This window comes from Echinops telfairi, unplaced genomic scaffold, assembly GCF_000313985.2.
Source record: "Echinops telfairi isolate 266 unplaced genomic scaffold, ASM31398v2 ScPeMD7_3533;HRSCAF=4204_0, whole genome shotgun sequence".
NCBI lineage: Eukaryota > Metazoa > Chordata > Mammalia > Afrosoricida > Tenrecidae > Echinops > Echinops telfairi.
In genome coordinates, this window is record NW_022107431.1 from 91,394,437 (window position 1) to 91,413,343 (window position 18,907).

An 18,907-nucleotide genomic window follows, 5' to 3' on the forward strand; every position below is an offset into this window, starting at 1 on the left:
ATCATCATTTTCAAAACATTTTTCTTTCTACTTGAGCCCTTGTTACCAGCTCCTCATTCCCCCCTCCCTCACGAACCCTCAATAAATTATAGATTATTATTTTCATATCTTACGTCATTCTCTGTCACCCTTGACCCACTTTTCTGTTGGCGCTAGGCTAATTTTTCATCTGCTCTGGTGAAAAATCTTTATAAATAGGTTATCCAGATAGCTCCCAATTTACAACATATTCAAGGTATAGTAACTGAATTTAAAAGTATTTATGTAGACAAAATAATAATTTATAAATTATTAAGGGTTCACGAGAGAGGAGGGAGCGGGGAGGGAGGGGACAAAATGAGCTGATACCAGGGGCTTAGGTGGAGAGCAAATGTTTTGAGAATGATGAGGGTAGCGAATGTACCCTCATTGTGCTTCATACAATTGATGTATGTATGGATTGTGATAAGAGTTGTATGAGTCCCCAATAAAATTACTAAAAATAAATAAAAGTATTTGTTTGGGGATGGGGGGGAGTACATTTATCAGTAGTAGTATGAACCATACAATGTTACAGCATATAAAATGCTCATGTTATTAGCCTCAGATATTCACGTGCCAATGGTCAATGTGTGATTAAATGTTTAAAACAGTCAGATAGACAGATTTCCAAACTAAATCAGGGGCTTTGGTTGCTTGAAACCATGAACCCAACGGCTGATCACTTTGCTAACAGTGATAAAGATTCATGAAGCAGTGATATGTTATTGTGAAATACATAAATAAAATGAGCATAGAAACAACTCTCATTAGTATTCTGATTAAAGCCACCATCACCATTCCTAAGGTTAGTATGGATGATTATCCTTCCACAAATGGAATTATAACCCAAATTGGCAAAATGTCAGTTTTCCAGGCTTAAGTATGCTTTTCTTTACATTGAGTTGTAATCTGTATTATAAACTAGTTTTTGATCTTCATCAGCAAGTGCTTCATCTCTTTTCTTTCAGCAGCAAGGTTTCCATCTGCATATCACAGATCGCTAATGAGCCCTCCTCTAATCCTGTAATCCTGATGCTTCTCGGGTGGTTTGCTCAACAAACACAATGAATAAATAAGGTGAAAGGATACAGCCCTGACACACACCTTACTTTAAACCATACAGCATCTCCTTGCTCTGTTCAAACGACTGCCTCTTTGGTCGATATAGAGGTTCCACATAAGCAAAATGAAGTGCTCTGGAATTCCCATTTCCCAATGTTAATGCAGTTTGTTGTGATCCACACAGTCAAATACCTTTGCACAGTCAATAAAGCACACGAAATCTATTTTTCTTTCTTTTTTTTAAAAGGTCATTTTATTGGGGCCTCTTACAACAATCTATACATCAATTGTGTCAAGCATATTTGTACATATGTTGCCATCATTATTTTCTAAACATTTATATTCTATTTGAGGCCTTGGTTATCAGTTTACCCTCTCCCTGCCCTGGTGACCCCTTGATAAATTATAAATTATTTTCATATCTTACACCACCCACTGCCTCCCCCCACGGTTTCCACCCCCACCTCCCACCCGCCCTCCTCCTAACCTCCTGGTATCATTACTCCCATTTCTGTTCCGAGGGATTTATCTGACTGGATTCCATGTGTCCTAAGCTCTTATCTGTACCTGTGTACATGCTCCAGCTTAGCCCTCAGTGAAAGGCAGGATTGGGGTCACAGTAGTGGAGGGTGGGGAAGCCTCAAGGAAGCAGAGGAATATTCTGTTTGCTTGTTTTTTAAATACTTTTATTGGGGGCTCTTCTTCACCCTGGTTGACTCGTCCCTCCTTGTGATCCTTCTGTGAGGGGATATCCCATTGTCTATAGATGGGTTTTGGGTCTCTGATCTGACCCGTCTTGTTCTCAACAATGTTTCATTGTTTTAGGTCTTTCGATGCCTTACCTGATCCCTTCGACACCTCATGATCACACAGGCTGGTGTGCTTCTTCCATGTGGGCTTTGTTGCTTCTAAGCTAGATGCCCGTTTGTTTAACCACAAGCCTGTAAGACCCCAGATGCTCTATCTTCTGATAGCAGGGCACCATCGGCTCTCTTCACCACATTTGCTTGCACACACATTTTGCCTTCAACGATCATGCTAGGGGGGGTGAGCATCACAGAATGCCCAGTTATTAGAGCAAAGTGTTCTTGCATTGAGGGAGGGCTTGAGCAGAGGCCCAAAGTTCATCCATTTCCTCAGTGTGTTACCTTATAAATATATGTACCTATGCCAGTATTTTTGATATTCTTTGCTTTCAGCCAAAATCCATCAGAAGTCAGCAATATCCTTTTTTCCACATCCTTTTCTAACTGGCTTGAATATCTGACACCTCTCTGTCAATGTGCTGCAGCAACTATTTTTAAATTATCTCCAAGGAATGTTACTTGTATGTGATATGAATGATATTTTTCAATAATGTCCATATTGTGTGGGATTACCATCTTTGAAATGAGCACAGATAATGAACTCTCCCAGTCGGGTGGCCAGGCAGCTGCCTTCTAAATTTTTTGGCGTAGACAGTTTCCAGTGCTTCATCAATTTGTTGAAACATTTCAGTTTGCATTATGTTCGTATCTGGAACATTGTTCTTTTTGTTTGGGTTTTTAATCAAAGTCTTTATTGCAGCTTGAACTTCTTCCTTCAGTACCATCAGTTCTGATCATATGCTACCTCCTGAAATGGTTGAATACTATTCAGTTCTTTTTGGTACAGTGATGCTGTGTATTCCTTAGATCTTATTTTGATATTTCTTGTACCATTCAATATTTTGTCCATAAAATTATTCAAGATTACAACTTCAGGTTTGGAGTTCTCCTTCAGCTTGAGATATGTTCGGCATGTTCTACTACAGTTTGGGTTTTCTAACTCCAAATGATTATATAACTATACAAAGCAGCATGTTACTCTGCCTCCTACAGCTTTTCTCTTTGAAATTTTCTGTTCAGCTGTTCATCAATTCTTCCCTTCGTCTCAGCTAGTCTATGTTCAAAAGCAAGTTTCATAATCTCTTTTTAAAAATCATTTTACTGGGGGCTTATACAGCTCTTATCACAATACATCCATCCATCCATTGTGTCAAGCACATTTGTACATATGTTGCCATCATCATTTCCAAAACATTTTCTTTCTACTTGAGCCCTTGGCATCAGCTCTTCCTCCCACCCCCTCTAAACTCTTTCTTTGGGTCTTTATTTTCTGTCTTTTTAATGACCCATTGCTTTCTTTGTGTCTTATGTTCTTGATGTCACCCTATAACTTGTCTGGTTTTTGGTTATAAGTGTTCAATGTATCAAATCTCTTCTTGAGATAGTCTCTAAATTCAGATGAGATATACTCAAGATTGTATTTTGGCTTCCAGAGACTGGTTTTAATTTTCTTCAGTTTTAACTTAATCTTGAATATGACCAATTGATGGTCTGTATCACAGTTGGCCCTGGCCTTCTTTTGGCTGATATTGAGGCTCTCCATCAACTGTTCCCACAGATATAGTCAATTTGGTTATTGTCTATTCCATTTGGTGAGATTCATGTGTATTGCTGCTATTTTTGTTGTTAAGGGTATTTGCAATGAATTGCTGGTCTTGGAAAATCTATCTCGTGATCTCCAGCTTTATTTTTATCACCAAAGCCCAGTTTCCAACTTTTGTATTCCAATCATCAGTTATTATCAATGCATCTTTATTTTTTTTATTAATTTCAAACTGAAGAAGTTGATAGAATTGTTTCATTTCTCCCTAATTGACATTAGTAGTTGAAGCATAAATTTGAATTATAAATTATATTAACTGTCTTTCCTTGAAGGCATTAACTGTACATACTCGAATATACGCCGACCGGAATATCCGCAGAGGCACCTAATTTTACCACAAAAACTGCATTAAAACAGTGCTGAAAAAACTCGGCTTATACTTGATTGTATATGTTATATATTCTCCTACCATAGGATTACACTGAACTTCATAAGATAGATCTTTAACTGTTCTTTTTATGATGAACGATAACATCATTCTTTTCAAATTATCATTCCTGGGATGGTAAACCACATTAATTATTTAATACATAATAGCAAATACTAGTCCATTTCAGTTCACTAATGCTTAGGATATGAACCTTTATATATTCCATTCATTTTTGACAATTTCTAATATTCCTAGATCATACTTTGTATATTCCATGTTCCATTTACTATGGATAGCTGCAGCAGTCTCCTGGAAGTTTGAATCATGCTCCACAAGTAAATGAAGATCCAAAAGGCTTTTCCATGTCATTAAGGTTGTGATTTTGCTTTAGGAGGAAGCTCTTTCCCAACTATATTTCAAGAGCCTTCCAATCTGAGGGCTCATCTTGTGGCAGTATATCAGACCAGGTTCTGCTCCTAGTCCTAAAGTTTGTACTGACTCATTTTTCAGAAGTGGACTGCCTCTTCCTAATGTCTTCTTCTGCAACTATTTGGAATACCAGCAGCACAGCTTCTAGCCAGCACAGCAACATGCAAACCACCACAGTTCAATACATTTCCAGAAATGTGGAGTCACATTCTTTAGGTTTATATTGATATACAATACTTTGTTGGAAACAGAAAGATTTCTCCCAAGTTGTCTTCCACAAATATAGGCCCAGCCTAGCTGCTTGCTACACGTGGCAAATGACTGCACTTGGAGGTCAACGAAAGTAGGTCAGAGGTTATTCTCCCTAAGGATTATCAGCCATCTAGAGCAGTCAGACTGTATAGTCTGTCCCACCCTAAGTAGGGCCCACTCCCTTCTGATAAGGATAGTAGTAGATTGTTTCCCTGTAGGAGAACCCAGGGAGGTCGGCCCACTCAAGGGTGGCCAAGGTTAGGCTGCCATCATGAATCTAGGGTCCACCCTTCCTGTCACATGTATACCTTTAGCCTCTCCCCTTCCTATTATGTGTACACCCCGAGCTCACCCCCTTCCTGTTACGCTTATGCCCATGGTATATCCCCCACCTATTACTTGTATTGCCTATTGTACAACCCTTTCCTGTGATATATGCCTTTACCTGTAATTAGGAGGCATGCACAGCCCCAAAGATATATAAGCCTTGGTTAGCAATAAATTGCTCTCTCTCCTGCTCTCTGCGCAGACCTGGCTGTTCAAATCATGGCCATCTAGGAGATGAGCAGGCTAACACGAAATGTGTCTGAGTTCTTTATTTTATTCTCTCCTATTATTCTCTTTGACTTTACAATAATCTTTATATTTCTCAACCATACAATTGTGCTTACTGAACCCGTGATTAGTTGTGGGGGGCTGCTGGCTTCCCCCACAATACTTCAGTTTCTGTAACCAAAGATACAATCACATTAATTATCTGTATATATTTAACTTTCACAAAGCAGCATATTTACATGTTGGTGATCTACTTCACTTTTACTATGAATGCTGCCCTGCAAAAAGGGAAGCACACTTTCTCCCATTGGACAAAGGTGCTGAAATGTGGATGGCAGGGAAAAATGAATAGAAGTATTAACACATTTCATCATAGTTCTTTTATTTTCTCTTTAAAGAACATTTGCGTCTATTATGTGCTAAGTGCCATGCAAGGCGACAGATACACAAGACAACCCCTGCCCTTAAATCCATATCTTGAAGGAATGCATTTATTCTTATAAAAGAAATACAGAGAAAGTGTTAGGGGGTGGGGGGCTCATAAAGAAGTGAGAATTGACTTGGGACTTTAAAAAGGTTGATGGGCATCCTAGGTGAGGCAAATGCATAGGTTTATGAACAAGCATGACAAACTTACAGAACTTGAGCAGCACAAGTGTTTTGTGTTTACTACGAATGAATGAATGAATGAATGAATGAATGAATGCAACTGGAGAGTCATGGTCTTTTTATACCATGTCAAAACTTTAAACAGTACAATTAATGTGACCCATTAGAGATTGCAAAATGTGGGAAAACAGGCTTAAATCTATTCTCATGGAAGTTTGGAGAAGGAACTAGAAGAAGATAGCAAGGCATTACGACTGAGAAACTAGTTAATGATCAAGAAAGAAATAATGAAGATTTCATCTTGGAGGGTGGCAGAAGAGAGGAGAAATGAAAAGTCAATAGGGTGCAGACTCCACAGAATTTAGGGGTTAACTGGATTTGAAGGGAATAAGTGGGAAGATGCAAAAATGACACAAGTGTTTAGACTCGTCAAGGATGAACAGTGAGGCTGCAAAAATAATAAAGATTGAAAATACAAGAAGAACAATAGGTTGGATGGGACAATGCTGGTTGTGGGAATGCTGAGTTTAAGGTATTTCAAAGTCACGTGTGTAGAAATGACTAAAGAGCAGCATGGCAGCTGCTGGGCCAATCTAGAGCACAGGTGAGGTTAAAAAAAAGGCACAAAAATAATTACCAGTCTGAAGCTGATCAAGCTGTGGTGTGAAGAGTCCAGCAGGATAGATTTTGATCAAAAAGTAGATGTATTTATTATTGCTACGAGCTGGTTCCTGGGCCTCTGTGAGTAAGGAGTCAGATACAGGTGTGTATGGCTTCACGATTTCTGTACCTAAAAAGATTACAACAAATACATTAAATCCTAAAAACCTAAAGAGCGTGTATCAATGATATGATGCTGTCAGTGCACAGCCAAATCAAACTTTATGTTCTTTATGTATATACTGTATGTATCTATATTCCAAGCATGTATGTACTAAAATAATGTTAGCAAATAAGTACTTTACTCATATCACAAGCCATCTGTTTTTAGTAAAAGGGACATATCTAGCGATCTCTCACTGCCACTGAGTTCACTCCAACTCAAGGTGAACCTCTGGGGCAGGGGAGAACCGCACCTGTCGTTTTCTGTCTTTCTCCCTCAGAAAGGTGGTTTCAAACTGCTGACCTCGAGGTTAGCAGCCACTGGCACATCCACTATACCACCAGGGCTCCTCATAGAGAAATCTTAGGTTAAATAAATTTACACAATCATCTAGTTCTCCAGCACATAAACTTTGTAATGGGCTATAAAAAAGGCATCAAGGTTTGCTATAGAAATGTAAGATGGTTAGAGGGAGGGTGGGTTGGAAACGGGGAACCAATTACAAGGATCTACATGTGACCTCCTCCCTGGGGGACAGACAACAGAAAAGTGGGTGAAGGGAGACATTGGACAGGGTAAGATATGACAAAATAATAATCTATAAATTATCAAGGGTTCATGAGGGAGTGGGGAGCGGGGAGGGAGGGGAAAAAGTGAGAAGCTGATACCAGGGGCTTAGGTAGAAAGCAAATGTTTTGAGAATGATGAGGGCAATGAAGGTAAAAGTGTGCTTTACACAATTGATATGTGTATGGATTGTGATAAGAGTTGTATGAGCCCCTAATAAAATGATTAAAAAAAAGAAATGTAAGATGACATTTATATAATAATTTCAATCATAAATCTTTAAAATGGTCACTGATGGCCAATGGGATCATTTGGGGGAGAAAAATGGAATCATTCAACTTTTATAGTACTTTAAATTGTGTTAGTGTTACCTGGTTCTGTGGCATACACAAAAGTATTATAGATAAATTAAGTTACACTGAGAATAAATGTACTATAGAAGACAGTCAGCTGTTGACTAGTAATAATAATGTTGGCTGTAGTAATAATAGAGGCATACTTGACAGTACCATGGTTTAGATACTGCATCAAATCCTCGTTGCTAATATGTTAAACTAATTGCTTTAAAAGCACTATGAGTGACATGCAAATGTCATCTTTTGTAGCTTTAAAAGGTCATGAAAATGTTGGATATCATTAAGAAAGGTATTTAAAACAACTGAGATAATGTTAGGATGGATATAATAAGCATTCTCACAGTCTTTATAAAGTGCTTTTTATTCTGGTAGGATATGTAAAAAAAATCATTTATAATCATCCATTCACTTTGACTTTCATAAATTCGACTTCCCAAATAACCCAACCACACGTGGCTACGAAGAGATGCTAAGATGCGTTTCCAGGGTCTGTCTTCAGGAAGAACATCCTGTGCCCCCTTCGCCACTGTTCTTCCGGCTCTGTTACTGACAGAGTACAATGCGGGAGCAGCTACCACTCGAAACAGTGGCCATGTCTCTTCTTCCTGCAGTCCTGTGGCACGACTACAGTTCCAAGATGTGGAGGGATGCACTCCGTCTACAGAGCTAGCATCTGGTCATCATTAAACCTAGCTGCCCAGACCTTTATGAATAACTTCAATGGTTGATTCCTAAAGTGATTAGTACTGACCTTGAACTGCTTAGAAACGAAGAAATCATTCCCCAATGCTTTCTTTTCCTTACCTGTAATAGTTAGCTTGAGGTAAACATGTTGCCCCGTTGGCACCTGCAGATGAGTGCTTGGTGGTAGCATCAAGCCGAACAGTTTAGTATCATGAGTAATATCTTTCTTGGCAATTAACTGGCACTTTCTATAGAACAAACCTAGAAAGAGATTCATGTTCTCTTAGTGACAACAAGTAAACAAGACAGAATCATATCAGACCCATCAAATGCATCAGACTCAGCTTTTGCTCTTTAGGAAGCTTGATTTTTCACTAAAATGCCTATGCTTAAAAAAAATTCATTGATTGTTTTGAAAATCTTAAATGTTCATTTTTAAATTTTATTTTCTGAGCTATCTATTAGCTAGAACTTGTATATATTTCTATAATTTGAAAAATGAATTTCATAAAATGAGTGTCATATTCTCCACATCTCATAAAACATTAAAAATGTTCTAAGAAATTAAAACCAAATTCATTTATTCTTAAATACGCTTTTAATACCTTATAACATCTATATAAATGAATTACATGTGAAAATCACTTAAAAGCCAACAAGTTTACACTATGGAAAAAAAAAATCCTAAAACTAAACATTTATAGTTTGACTGTAATAACAATACTGAGTAAAATTTAGAAATAACACTCTGGTAAAGAAGGCAGGAAAAGTACATGTTCTTACGTCTTTATGTATATAAATATGGAGGGAGAGAGACAGAGAGCGAGAGAGACAGAAAGACAAATTAGATAGCTGACCCTTGAGCAGCACAGGTTTGAAGTGCTTGGGCTCAGTTATACATGGGTTTTTCCCCCTGCTGTTACGGTGGGTGAGATCAAGTGTTTTCAGCAACCACTTACAACACTAACACTGGTTGTTAACGTAAAATGCCTTGTGATGCTTATCATTTCCCTGTGGGTAATTCATTTCTCCAGTTAACTGCAAGTCTCTCACCCTTCCATCCTCTCCAGCTCGAGAAACAAACGGCTCAGGTGGAAAATGATTAGCATCACAGGACATTTTAAGGAGATAGTCACAACATTTAAGGTCACTCACAAAGGTGGCAGGGGGGGAAAATCCATGTTATAGTTTTGATATGAGTCTAAATCAACTTGATTACATGTTCATGGGTCAGCTGTCCACATATATACATACATACACATGCACACACACACACACACACACACACGCTCCAAAAAGTTTGTAAAAAAGTGGAACTGAAAGATCATGGATTTTTTCCCATGAACTTTTTCCATCATCTCATGCACATGTGAAAGTTGGATAATGGATAAGAAAGACCGAAAAAAAATATGCATTTTAAGTACGGTGCGGCAAATAATATTGAAAGCACCGAGAACAGCCAGAAGAACAAATGTATGTGCGAGGAAGATAAGACTTCATCTCCTCTTTTGGGCATGTATGTTAGCAGGAGAGACTAGTCTGGAACAAGGACATCATTCTTGGTACAGCAGAAGGGCAGCAAAAAGAGGAAGATTCTCAACAAGACAGAGTGACCCAGTCGCTGCAGCCTGGGCTTAAACATACAGTGGTGAAGATGGTGCAGAAGAAGGTGGTGTGTTGTTCTGCTGCACACAGGGCCACTATGAGCTAGAACCAATCCAACAGCACCATGGAAAATAAAACGTGAAACCTTGAAACACGCTGCTAATGCACTAGAAAGCTAAGTTGTGGTTTAGAATGCCGCAGGCAGACACAAAGGACAGAAGGATGAAGAGCTATACTCCCGATGAGCAGGGCTTATCTCCTTTCTCTTTGCACCCCCGTTCTGTCCAACACTGAGTGGGGTCTTGGGTGCCTGCAGACAAGCCAGCTCCTGTGTTCTAGTGAGCTCATTAGCTTTCCCCATAAAGAACGCAGGTCACTTCTTGTGTAAATTATGAAAGATACCTATGCAAACCCAGAAAGTGGATTTGGGGTCATACAGTAAGGAATTCTGGAATCCCAGTATGTGGAGTGATGTGTTGGCGAGCATGAACTCCAGGTGGGCATTTTTTGGGCCCAGTATATTCTCTAGTGGGCCCTCTAAGGATGATGCCTAGGGCAAATGTGTCTTCTACCAACATCTAAGTGCAATTTTATCTAATCAGGCCTATCACATGCCCTCCTAACTTTGTGAATGAAAAGATTTGTTGTCTGACTTCATACCTCTTCTCGTCATCATTTCCCCACTTTGTCAGTTTGTTGTACTATGATAGGTTGCTTGCTGCTGTGAAGGTGGAGGCAATGCCACTGGTATTTCATATACTAGTAGGGTCACTCATGGTGAACAGGTTTCAGCTTCCAGACTAACAACAGACTGTAGGGAAACAATAGGTGGTCCACTTCTGAGGGATGAGCCATGGTAAATCTATGAAGAGCAGTAGAACATCATCTGATATAAGTCAGGAAAATGAGTCCCTCAGGTTTGAAGGCACTCAAAATTCATGTGGGAAAGAGTTACATCCTCAAATTAGAGTTGTGGACTGAGCAAAGTTTTGGGGACCTGAATTTGCTAATTGGGCAGAATTAAAATGAAACAGCTATTAAAAAGCATGAATAGTAATCACAATTACAAAGTATAAATCTAGGAAAATTAGAAGCTCAAAAATGAAATGCAACACATATCCTAGCTATAATAAATTGGTATGATACATTCCAAATAGAGAAATCATACAGTTTATTATACCAGAAATGACAAATACAAGAAGAATGGTGTAGCATTCATAAAAAAAAAATTCAGGATCATCTTAAAGTACAATGCTGTATGTAATGAGACAGTATGAAACACCAAATGAAAACCAGTTAATCCAACTATCATTCAAATTTATGCAACAACCACTAAAGCTAATGATGAAAAAATTGAAGAATTCTAACTTTGGTCTGAAATCAATCAAACATGTCATCAAGATGGGCTGACAATTCAAATGTGAGAGATGGAAGCAAAGAGGAAGTACCAGTAGTTGGAAAATAATATGTCCTCAGTGATAGAATGAAACTAGATTGCATGATAGAATTTTGCAAGACCGATGACTTTTTAATTGCAAATACCCTTTTGTAACAAGAAAAATCGCTAGTGTACACATGGACTCCACCAGATTAAGTGACTCCATCTGTGGGAAAAGACAATGGAAAATGTCAATGTCATCAGCCTAAACAGGTAAGGGCCAACTGAGGTGCAATACTGAAGAGTCATCAATTGCTCATATGCAAGTTCAGGTTGAAGTTGATGTAAATTAAAACAAGTCCAAGAGAATTTAGAGACCCTTTCAACTATACATTTGGTTCTTTAAACACTCACGCCTGAAGATCAAGCAAGTTGTATGATGACTCAAGAACATCATAGCTAATCCCATGTTTATTGCAGCACCATTCACAATAGCAAGAAGTTGGAAACCTTCCAAGTGTTCATCAGCAGAAGAGTGGATATAGAATCTGTGGTACATTTACACAATGGGATAGTATGCATTGCTAAAAAATAATTATGAGACCATGAAACACCTCACAGCATTCACGGTCCTGGAGAACATTCTGCTGAGTGAAGCTAGACAATCACAAAAGGACAAATACAGTATGAGACCATTATCAGGATAAAAACGAAGACAAAGGCTTGCATATCAAAGGGCGTTTTCTCAAGGGCAGGATGGAAGGGCCGGGAAGATGCAGCAATGAGCTAGAAGGCTGACAGGTACTGACTTGGGTGAAAGTGAGAATGGAGATCCACAAGAGGGGGAAGAAAAATCAGGGAAGGGGGGTGGGACAGAACACTGGGGGTGGGGTGGGATGTTGATGAGTGGTTTGAACTGAATGCAGAGTTAATGGTCTGAAATCCCCCCTCCCCGCCCACTGCGTGTGCCTACATACACGCACCCAATTCACACACACAAAAGTCATCAAAAACAACATTATACATATAAAAAGCAAAAGATCATTAAAAAGACAGGGAAGAAAGAATAGACAACAGTGCTAGAGTAGTATCAGAAGAGACACTGAAGCTTGCCCTTGAACACAGAAGAGCTAAGGCGCACTGAAGAAAGGAAGTAAGCGCGGAACATATAAATTCAAAGGCACCTTGAGAAGGAGGAGTTTTTGCTTAAGGGTCATTGAGTTTATCTCAATGGAGGTGGGACAAACTGGAGAGGGGTATTAAGAGTGGTTGTACAACACAAAGAGTATAATCAATGGCACTGAATTATACATGTGGAAGTTGCTGAATTGGAGAATGTTTTGTTGTGTATATTTTTGCCACAAATGAAAAAAACGACACAAAAAACAATTAGTATAAGGAAGAATAAAATGTTCTAAAAGTGACTGTGATAATGATTGTACAACTCTTCTTGATATGATTGAGCTATTGAATTGTATGGTATGTGGTTGAAGTGCCAATAAAACTGTTAAAAATAAACAAATTTTGAAAAAAGAAAAAATACAGCTTGAAAAGACAAAGTAAAATATTATACTAAAATGTGCAAATGTCTGGAATTAGCAAAAGGAAAGAACATGCTCAGTGTATTTCAATCAGAAAGCTCTGACGGCGGGGAGGGGCAATGCTGAAAGGGTTGAGTGATGCAGGGGGCATCAGAAGAAAATGAAAGGAATACACAGACACTATACCTAAAAGAATTGGTTGACATTCAGTGATTTCAAGAGCAGCATAAGATCAAGAAACAGGATGGTATTGAAGGCAGATGTTCAAGATACACAGAGGGCATTAGCAAAATAAATAAATAAATAAGACTCCAGGAATTGACAGACTACCAGTGGAAATGTTTTCAGCACTGCAAGTTCTCACTAGTCTATGCCAAGAATACGGGGCAATTTCCAAAGAAAAGTGTCCTAACAAAATGTAGAAATCATCATTCAAGGAAAATTTTGCGGAAGATAATTCAAAATCAGCTGTAGCAGTACATCAAGAAATTTAGGCTTGATTTGGATGAGGACATGGAACAAGGGATATCACTGTTGATGTCAGATGGATTATGGCTGGAACCAGAGAATAACAGAAAGATATTAACTGTGTTTTAAGGACTATGCAAAGGCATCTGCATGTGTGGATCATAACAAATTATGGATAACATTATGAATACTGGGCATTCCCTAACAATTTATTGTGCTCGTGTGGAACCTGTACATAGACCAAGAGGTAGTAATTCAAACAGAACAAGAGTATGCTGTATGGTTTAAAATCAGATACGGTGTGTGTCAGGGCTGTATTATTTCACCATACTGATTCAATCTCTATGTTTAACAAATAGTGTCAGAAGTTGTACTATAGGAAGAATGCAGCATCAGAATTGTAGAAAGGTTCATCAGCCATCCATGATATACATGTAACACAACCTTGCTTTAGAAAGTAAAGAGGACTTGAACCACTTTCTGATGAAGGACCATGACTACAACCTTCCGTATGGATTAAAACTCAAAAGTTGTGGTCAAAAATCTCAGAAGGTGACTGGTTTGGAAAAAAAAGTGTCTAGGGTCTTAAAAGCTTATCTCAAAGCAAGCATTCATCTAAAGGAGGTGTCAACTAAGTCCACATAGAAAAAGCACACCAGCCTTTGTGATCCAAAGATTGAAAACAATAAAATCCAATCCTATAGGAGGGAATGGTACCAGAATCTAAATGCTAAACATCTGGTTTACTGAATTTTACAGATGATAACGGGAGCCCAAATTCATTTCCAGAGTCCCTGTGTGGACTGGAAAGGAGTCCTGGTGGCACAGTTGTTACACATTGAGCTATGATCCACAAGGCCAGCAGTTCAACACCACCAGTCGGGGATTTCTACTTCTGTAAAGAGTTACAGTCTCGGAAACCCACAGGGCAGTTCTACCCTGTCCTATAGGGTGGCTATGAGTTGGAATCAACTCAATGACAGTAACTGAGTTTGTGGATTAAGTCTCCAATGAATCCCCAGTGACCATGGTCTAGGAAAGTGAATAGTCTTACTATTTGACAAAGAGCATTGTAAAACGTTAAAGAGTGAGACGTTGCTTTGAGGACTAACTAGATGTGCCTGACCCATGCCAAGACATTCTGAATCGCCTCATCAGTGCAGGAAAGCTAGCCTATGAATGAACAAGGAAGCCTGCAGAAGAATTCGTGCAGCTGAATTATGGGGCTGGTGAAAAATACTGTAAGTAACAGGAATTTCCAGAACAAACATGCTCCTTAGAAAGAAGAATAGAGACTTCATCTCATGTACTTTACATTTCCTTGTGTTATAAGAATAGATGCAGCCAGCATTTGACATCATAAAAGTCAGAAAGTTTAGTAATGTACAGATTTTAAAAAAGCATTTGAGACAGCCTGTTAGTCATAAAACACTGATGTAAGTATTCAGCTTTTCCAGTAAATTAAAGAATTTACAATTGTTTTTTGTTCCATATTTTGGTCATAATTAAAAAAAGAAGAAATTAACTTTGCTAATTCATCCAAATAAACAAAGGTGATTCATTTTCAAAAGTGGTTAATCTACGTATCTGAATAATACACGCGTGGCATTACTTTCAGACAAAAAAGCGAATGCCGACTCCAGTGGATAGGATTCAGGGAGACATTTACAACAGGGATAAGAGTTCATGGAAAGTATCAACCTATTACAGAGAAGAGCACTTGAGTTATGGTCATTCGAATTTCTTTCAAATGGCGGTCAGTCTTGGTATCTTTTATTTCTTGGACCTGGACTTATATCTGGTTTACTATGACTGAACAATTGTTAAATGTCACAAAAATTTATGTTCACTATCTTTCTTATGTGTTTCTGATCTGCTAAATCACACCATTAATCCTGTTATCCCTATCTAGCACTACAAAATTCAGACCACCTGCTCTGGTAACACTGATGTATTTGCTCCTTCTTAATTCTTCTTGTCTACAACCCAAAAAGTGCTTGGCCCCACAGTAAGTATTCAGTAATGATTTGAAGCTGTACCTGAAAAGCCCTTCATATTTTTTTCTCCTTGTTTTTTGATTCATGGAAGGGGAGAACATGAAGTTATGTACCTTTTGAAAAATCCATTTCTTTTAAGCAGTTACTGAGGATTAAACCCATCTCTGCTCACTTGGGGCTTAACTCACAACACATTCAGTTTGTACTACAGTACTTGCTGATCTGTTGTTTTTTATCGATGTGTGTGTGTGTGTGTGTGTCCTTCAATCTCATTTTTGTTCATGCTCATTTTTCCTTTTGGGAATATAATTTCTGCTGCCTTTTCTTTTATACCAGAGGTCTAAAATAGCATTGTACATATAATGTGTTCACAGATTAAGTCTGCCCAATTTTTTAAAAGTAAAGCATTATTTGTAAATTATCTTCTTTAAGTTGGTAAATATTTATAATAATAATTTAAACCGGGTCAAGTGAATACATGCAGCTAATTCTAAAACCTATGAAACATCAGCAAAGGAGTTTTGTATGTGTGCTTGGCCTTATGTCTAAGGCAATATAAGAAAAATAACTTTATAAAACAAAATAGATCACATAGGGAAGAAAAATAAGTCCCATAATTGGAGGTCATATGCTTCTAATAAAATTATTTAGAAGCATATTTTAAGCATATTTAGAAGCATATGCTTGCAAAAAGGATAAAAACAGACCCACATTAAAGCATATCATGAAATTTCAAAGCACTTGGAACAAGGATCAAATCCTACAAATTTCCAAAGAATAAAGAGAAAAGACATGTAGAAAATCAAGTAGTACCTTACAATAACATGTGCCTTTTCCATGTATAGGTTATATTTACATAAAAAGAAACGAACTTCTGAGAAAAAACTTTAAATAACATACATACTTTTCAACTCCCTAGAGACAGACATAAGGACACCTGAGCTCATCCCAAAGTAGCCTTGCAAACTGTGGTATACACTTACTACTGATATATTCCCTGACAAAGGGCTCCAAGCACAGCTTACCTCTATCTTTCTTTGGAATGAATGAATGATGACTCTCCAGGGGTTGACCAAGACATTTCCAGAAAGTATTCTCCCTTTTCCTCAAGATAATCTCTATCTTTCCCACATTTTCAATAACTCGTACTGAAAAGAAAATAAATTATATTTGCATTCATGCATGTCAAGTATTTTTAAATCAATGGTTTTCAAACGATCCAAACCCAAATTTGATATGACTAGTTCATTAGTTCATTAATGGGATATATAAGATTTTTTAGTTAGTTCATTAGTTCATTAATGGGATATATAAGATTTTGTTAATATGTACATCAAAATTGTTTATGCCTTAATTACACCCCCCACTCCCCAACACACACACACACATACACACACACACACATACACACACACACACACACACACACACACACACACACACACACACACAACTCTACTACCACTGGATCAATTCCAACTCATAACAGCCCTAAGTAGGTTTTCAGAAGCTGTAAATCTTTATGGAAACAAGTGACCTCATCTTTCTTCCATGGGGAAGCTGGGTGCTTTAAACCACTCTTCGTGGTCCAACACTTACCTGGCAGCACCGCTAGGGCTCCTTGAGAATCAGGTTAATTTCTTTCAAATCCATTCATCAAGAGTCAAAGTAATAAGTATTACTAGCTTTCATAAAAGCTCAACTATAGCTATGGTAACTAATTCATGCAGAGCTAAAAGAAATTAACCCTGGCATATATTAATATACCATTAACTGCCTTTTAAAGAAAATTTAATTTATGCCCTTTTAACATTTCTGGTTGGGATCTGAGTAGGTTCTTATAAATTACTTCAGTAGACCAATACTGACTCTAATAAATACAAAAACAGTCTTGGGAAGATGGAATGAAATAACTGTGTGCATAAATCTCTGATAATGAAAAACAAAACGAACCCATTAGAATATCTTTTTAGTTTCTGAATGACTAAAAAATAATCTTGAATAGATTCCTATTAATATAATAGAACACAGACTTTTAAACACCAATTTAGGTTATATGAACTGATTGTGCTTTTAAAGACCTAAAGCAGTTAATGCTTTGTCATTAGAAACCACGTATCTACTGCAGCAAGTTAATGTGTAAAGACAGATTGGTCCGGGGGGGCCCTTGGGAGCTTGGATTGAAAGAAATGTGATTGGGTATGTTCCACCCACCACCCTCTACACTGCCACTGCTGCCACTGGGAGCTGTGGGCTCCTGAGGTGAGGCTGTAGTAGATGTACTTAAGTTCAAATGTAACACCTTATCATTTGAGCGCCCTTTTGACCCACTGTAAAGTCTCAGTTTCGACTATTTTTCTGCTTTCTTTTCCACTGAGGTTTTTCCTCAATTTTGTCCAGTCATTGTTGCTGTTTTTTGTTTTTTTTTGTTAGTTTGCTTGCTACCAGTTTGTTTTGTACAATTCTCAATATATGAAATTCAGGATAGATAAATCTATTGAGACAATAACTAGATGAAAAAGTTACCTAAGGGAATGGTAGGGGTGGGTTGGGGGGGTATGGGAATGGGGAGCTAACAATGAGTCCAAGAAGAAAATATCCTGAAATTGATTGTGGTGATGATTACACAAATCTTGATATGACTGAACAATTAAATTGTATATGGAGTCTATGTTAATAAAACTATTTTTTTTTTAGTGAAGACAGATTAGTCAATTCAATTCAATGGCACTAAGTCTAGCAAGTCTAAAAGCATGGTTCTTGACTTAAGATTAATTTATACAATCTACAGAGAAAGGTCCTGGATGGGCAACAATGGGCCCAAACATAACAACTGTGAGGATGGCACAGGACTGGCAGGGGTCTCGTTCTGTTGGATGTCAAGGTTGCTATGAGTTGGAGGCAACTCAGTGACACTTAACAATAACAGCAGAGCTGTGATATATGGCACACCACTTTAACACAAGAAACCACTGCTTCATGATGAGCCTTGATGAACTACGTAAAAACCACAAACAACAGCTGTGTAGAATCCATATTGCATGTTTATAAGCAATAATATCCATAATTTAATGAAAACTTTAGACTTGTAAGTATGTACAGCTAAGAAAAATGTGCCTGGTCTGGCTGCTGGCACAGTGATGAAGTAGCCGGCTGTTAACAGAACAGTTGGCCGCTTGAGTCCTCTAGCTGCTACTGTGCAGAACGATGTGGCAGTCTGCCTCTATGTAGACACTAACGGTCTTGAAATCCCCGTGGGGCAGGTCTATCCTTCCTACATGGCTGTGAGGGGTCAGAATCAGCTCAGACAGTGGGTTGGGCAGTATATTTCTTTAAGCTGTGTGCCAGGAATAGGGGAGAGATGAGGAAGAAAGAGAATAGAAAGGAGATCATTTTATTTTAGAGAGAAAAAAGAATGGGTAAACAAAGGGTGCAAGGGGAAAGAAAATATGGAGAAAACCTGAGGGAGAATCATCTATTTACAAATTAACATATTTGCTTACCATACCTTTTACTTTTTTCAACTTTTATTTCTTTTAAATATTTTGTTATGGCTTGGATTAAAGTTTACAACACAAATTAGTTTCCACACTATTTACACATTGTGTAATGACATGAGCTGCAATCTCCGCAGTGTAAAAGCACTCTTCCTACCATCTCCTGGGCTCCTGTTTCCATTTGCCCTTCTTCCTGCGTTGGAAAATTAGACAAATGCTAATCT

At 38.1% G+C, this 18,907-nt stretch overlaps 1 protein-coding gene across 1 annotated transcript in view; it reads right to left on the reverse strand.

Annotated features, from left to right (window-relative positions):
* LOC101643967 (cytochrome b5 reductase 4) overlaps positions 1-18,907 on the reverse strand; it is a 91,931-nt gene that overhangs the window by 12,531 nt on the left and 60,493 nt on the right. Inside the window, 3 exon segments of the mRNA XM_045294648.1 lie at positions 6,405-6,557; positions 8,318-8,458; positions 16,212-16,334. Of these exon segments, the coding sequence (XP_045150583.1) occupies positions 6,405-6,557; positions 8,318-8,458; positions 16,212-16,334 (417 nt within the window).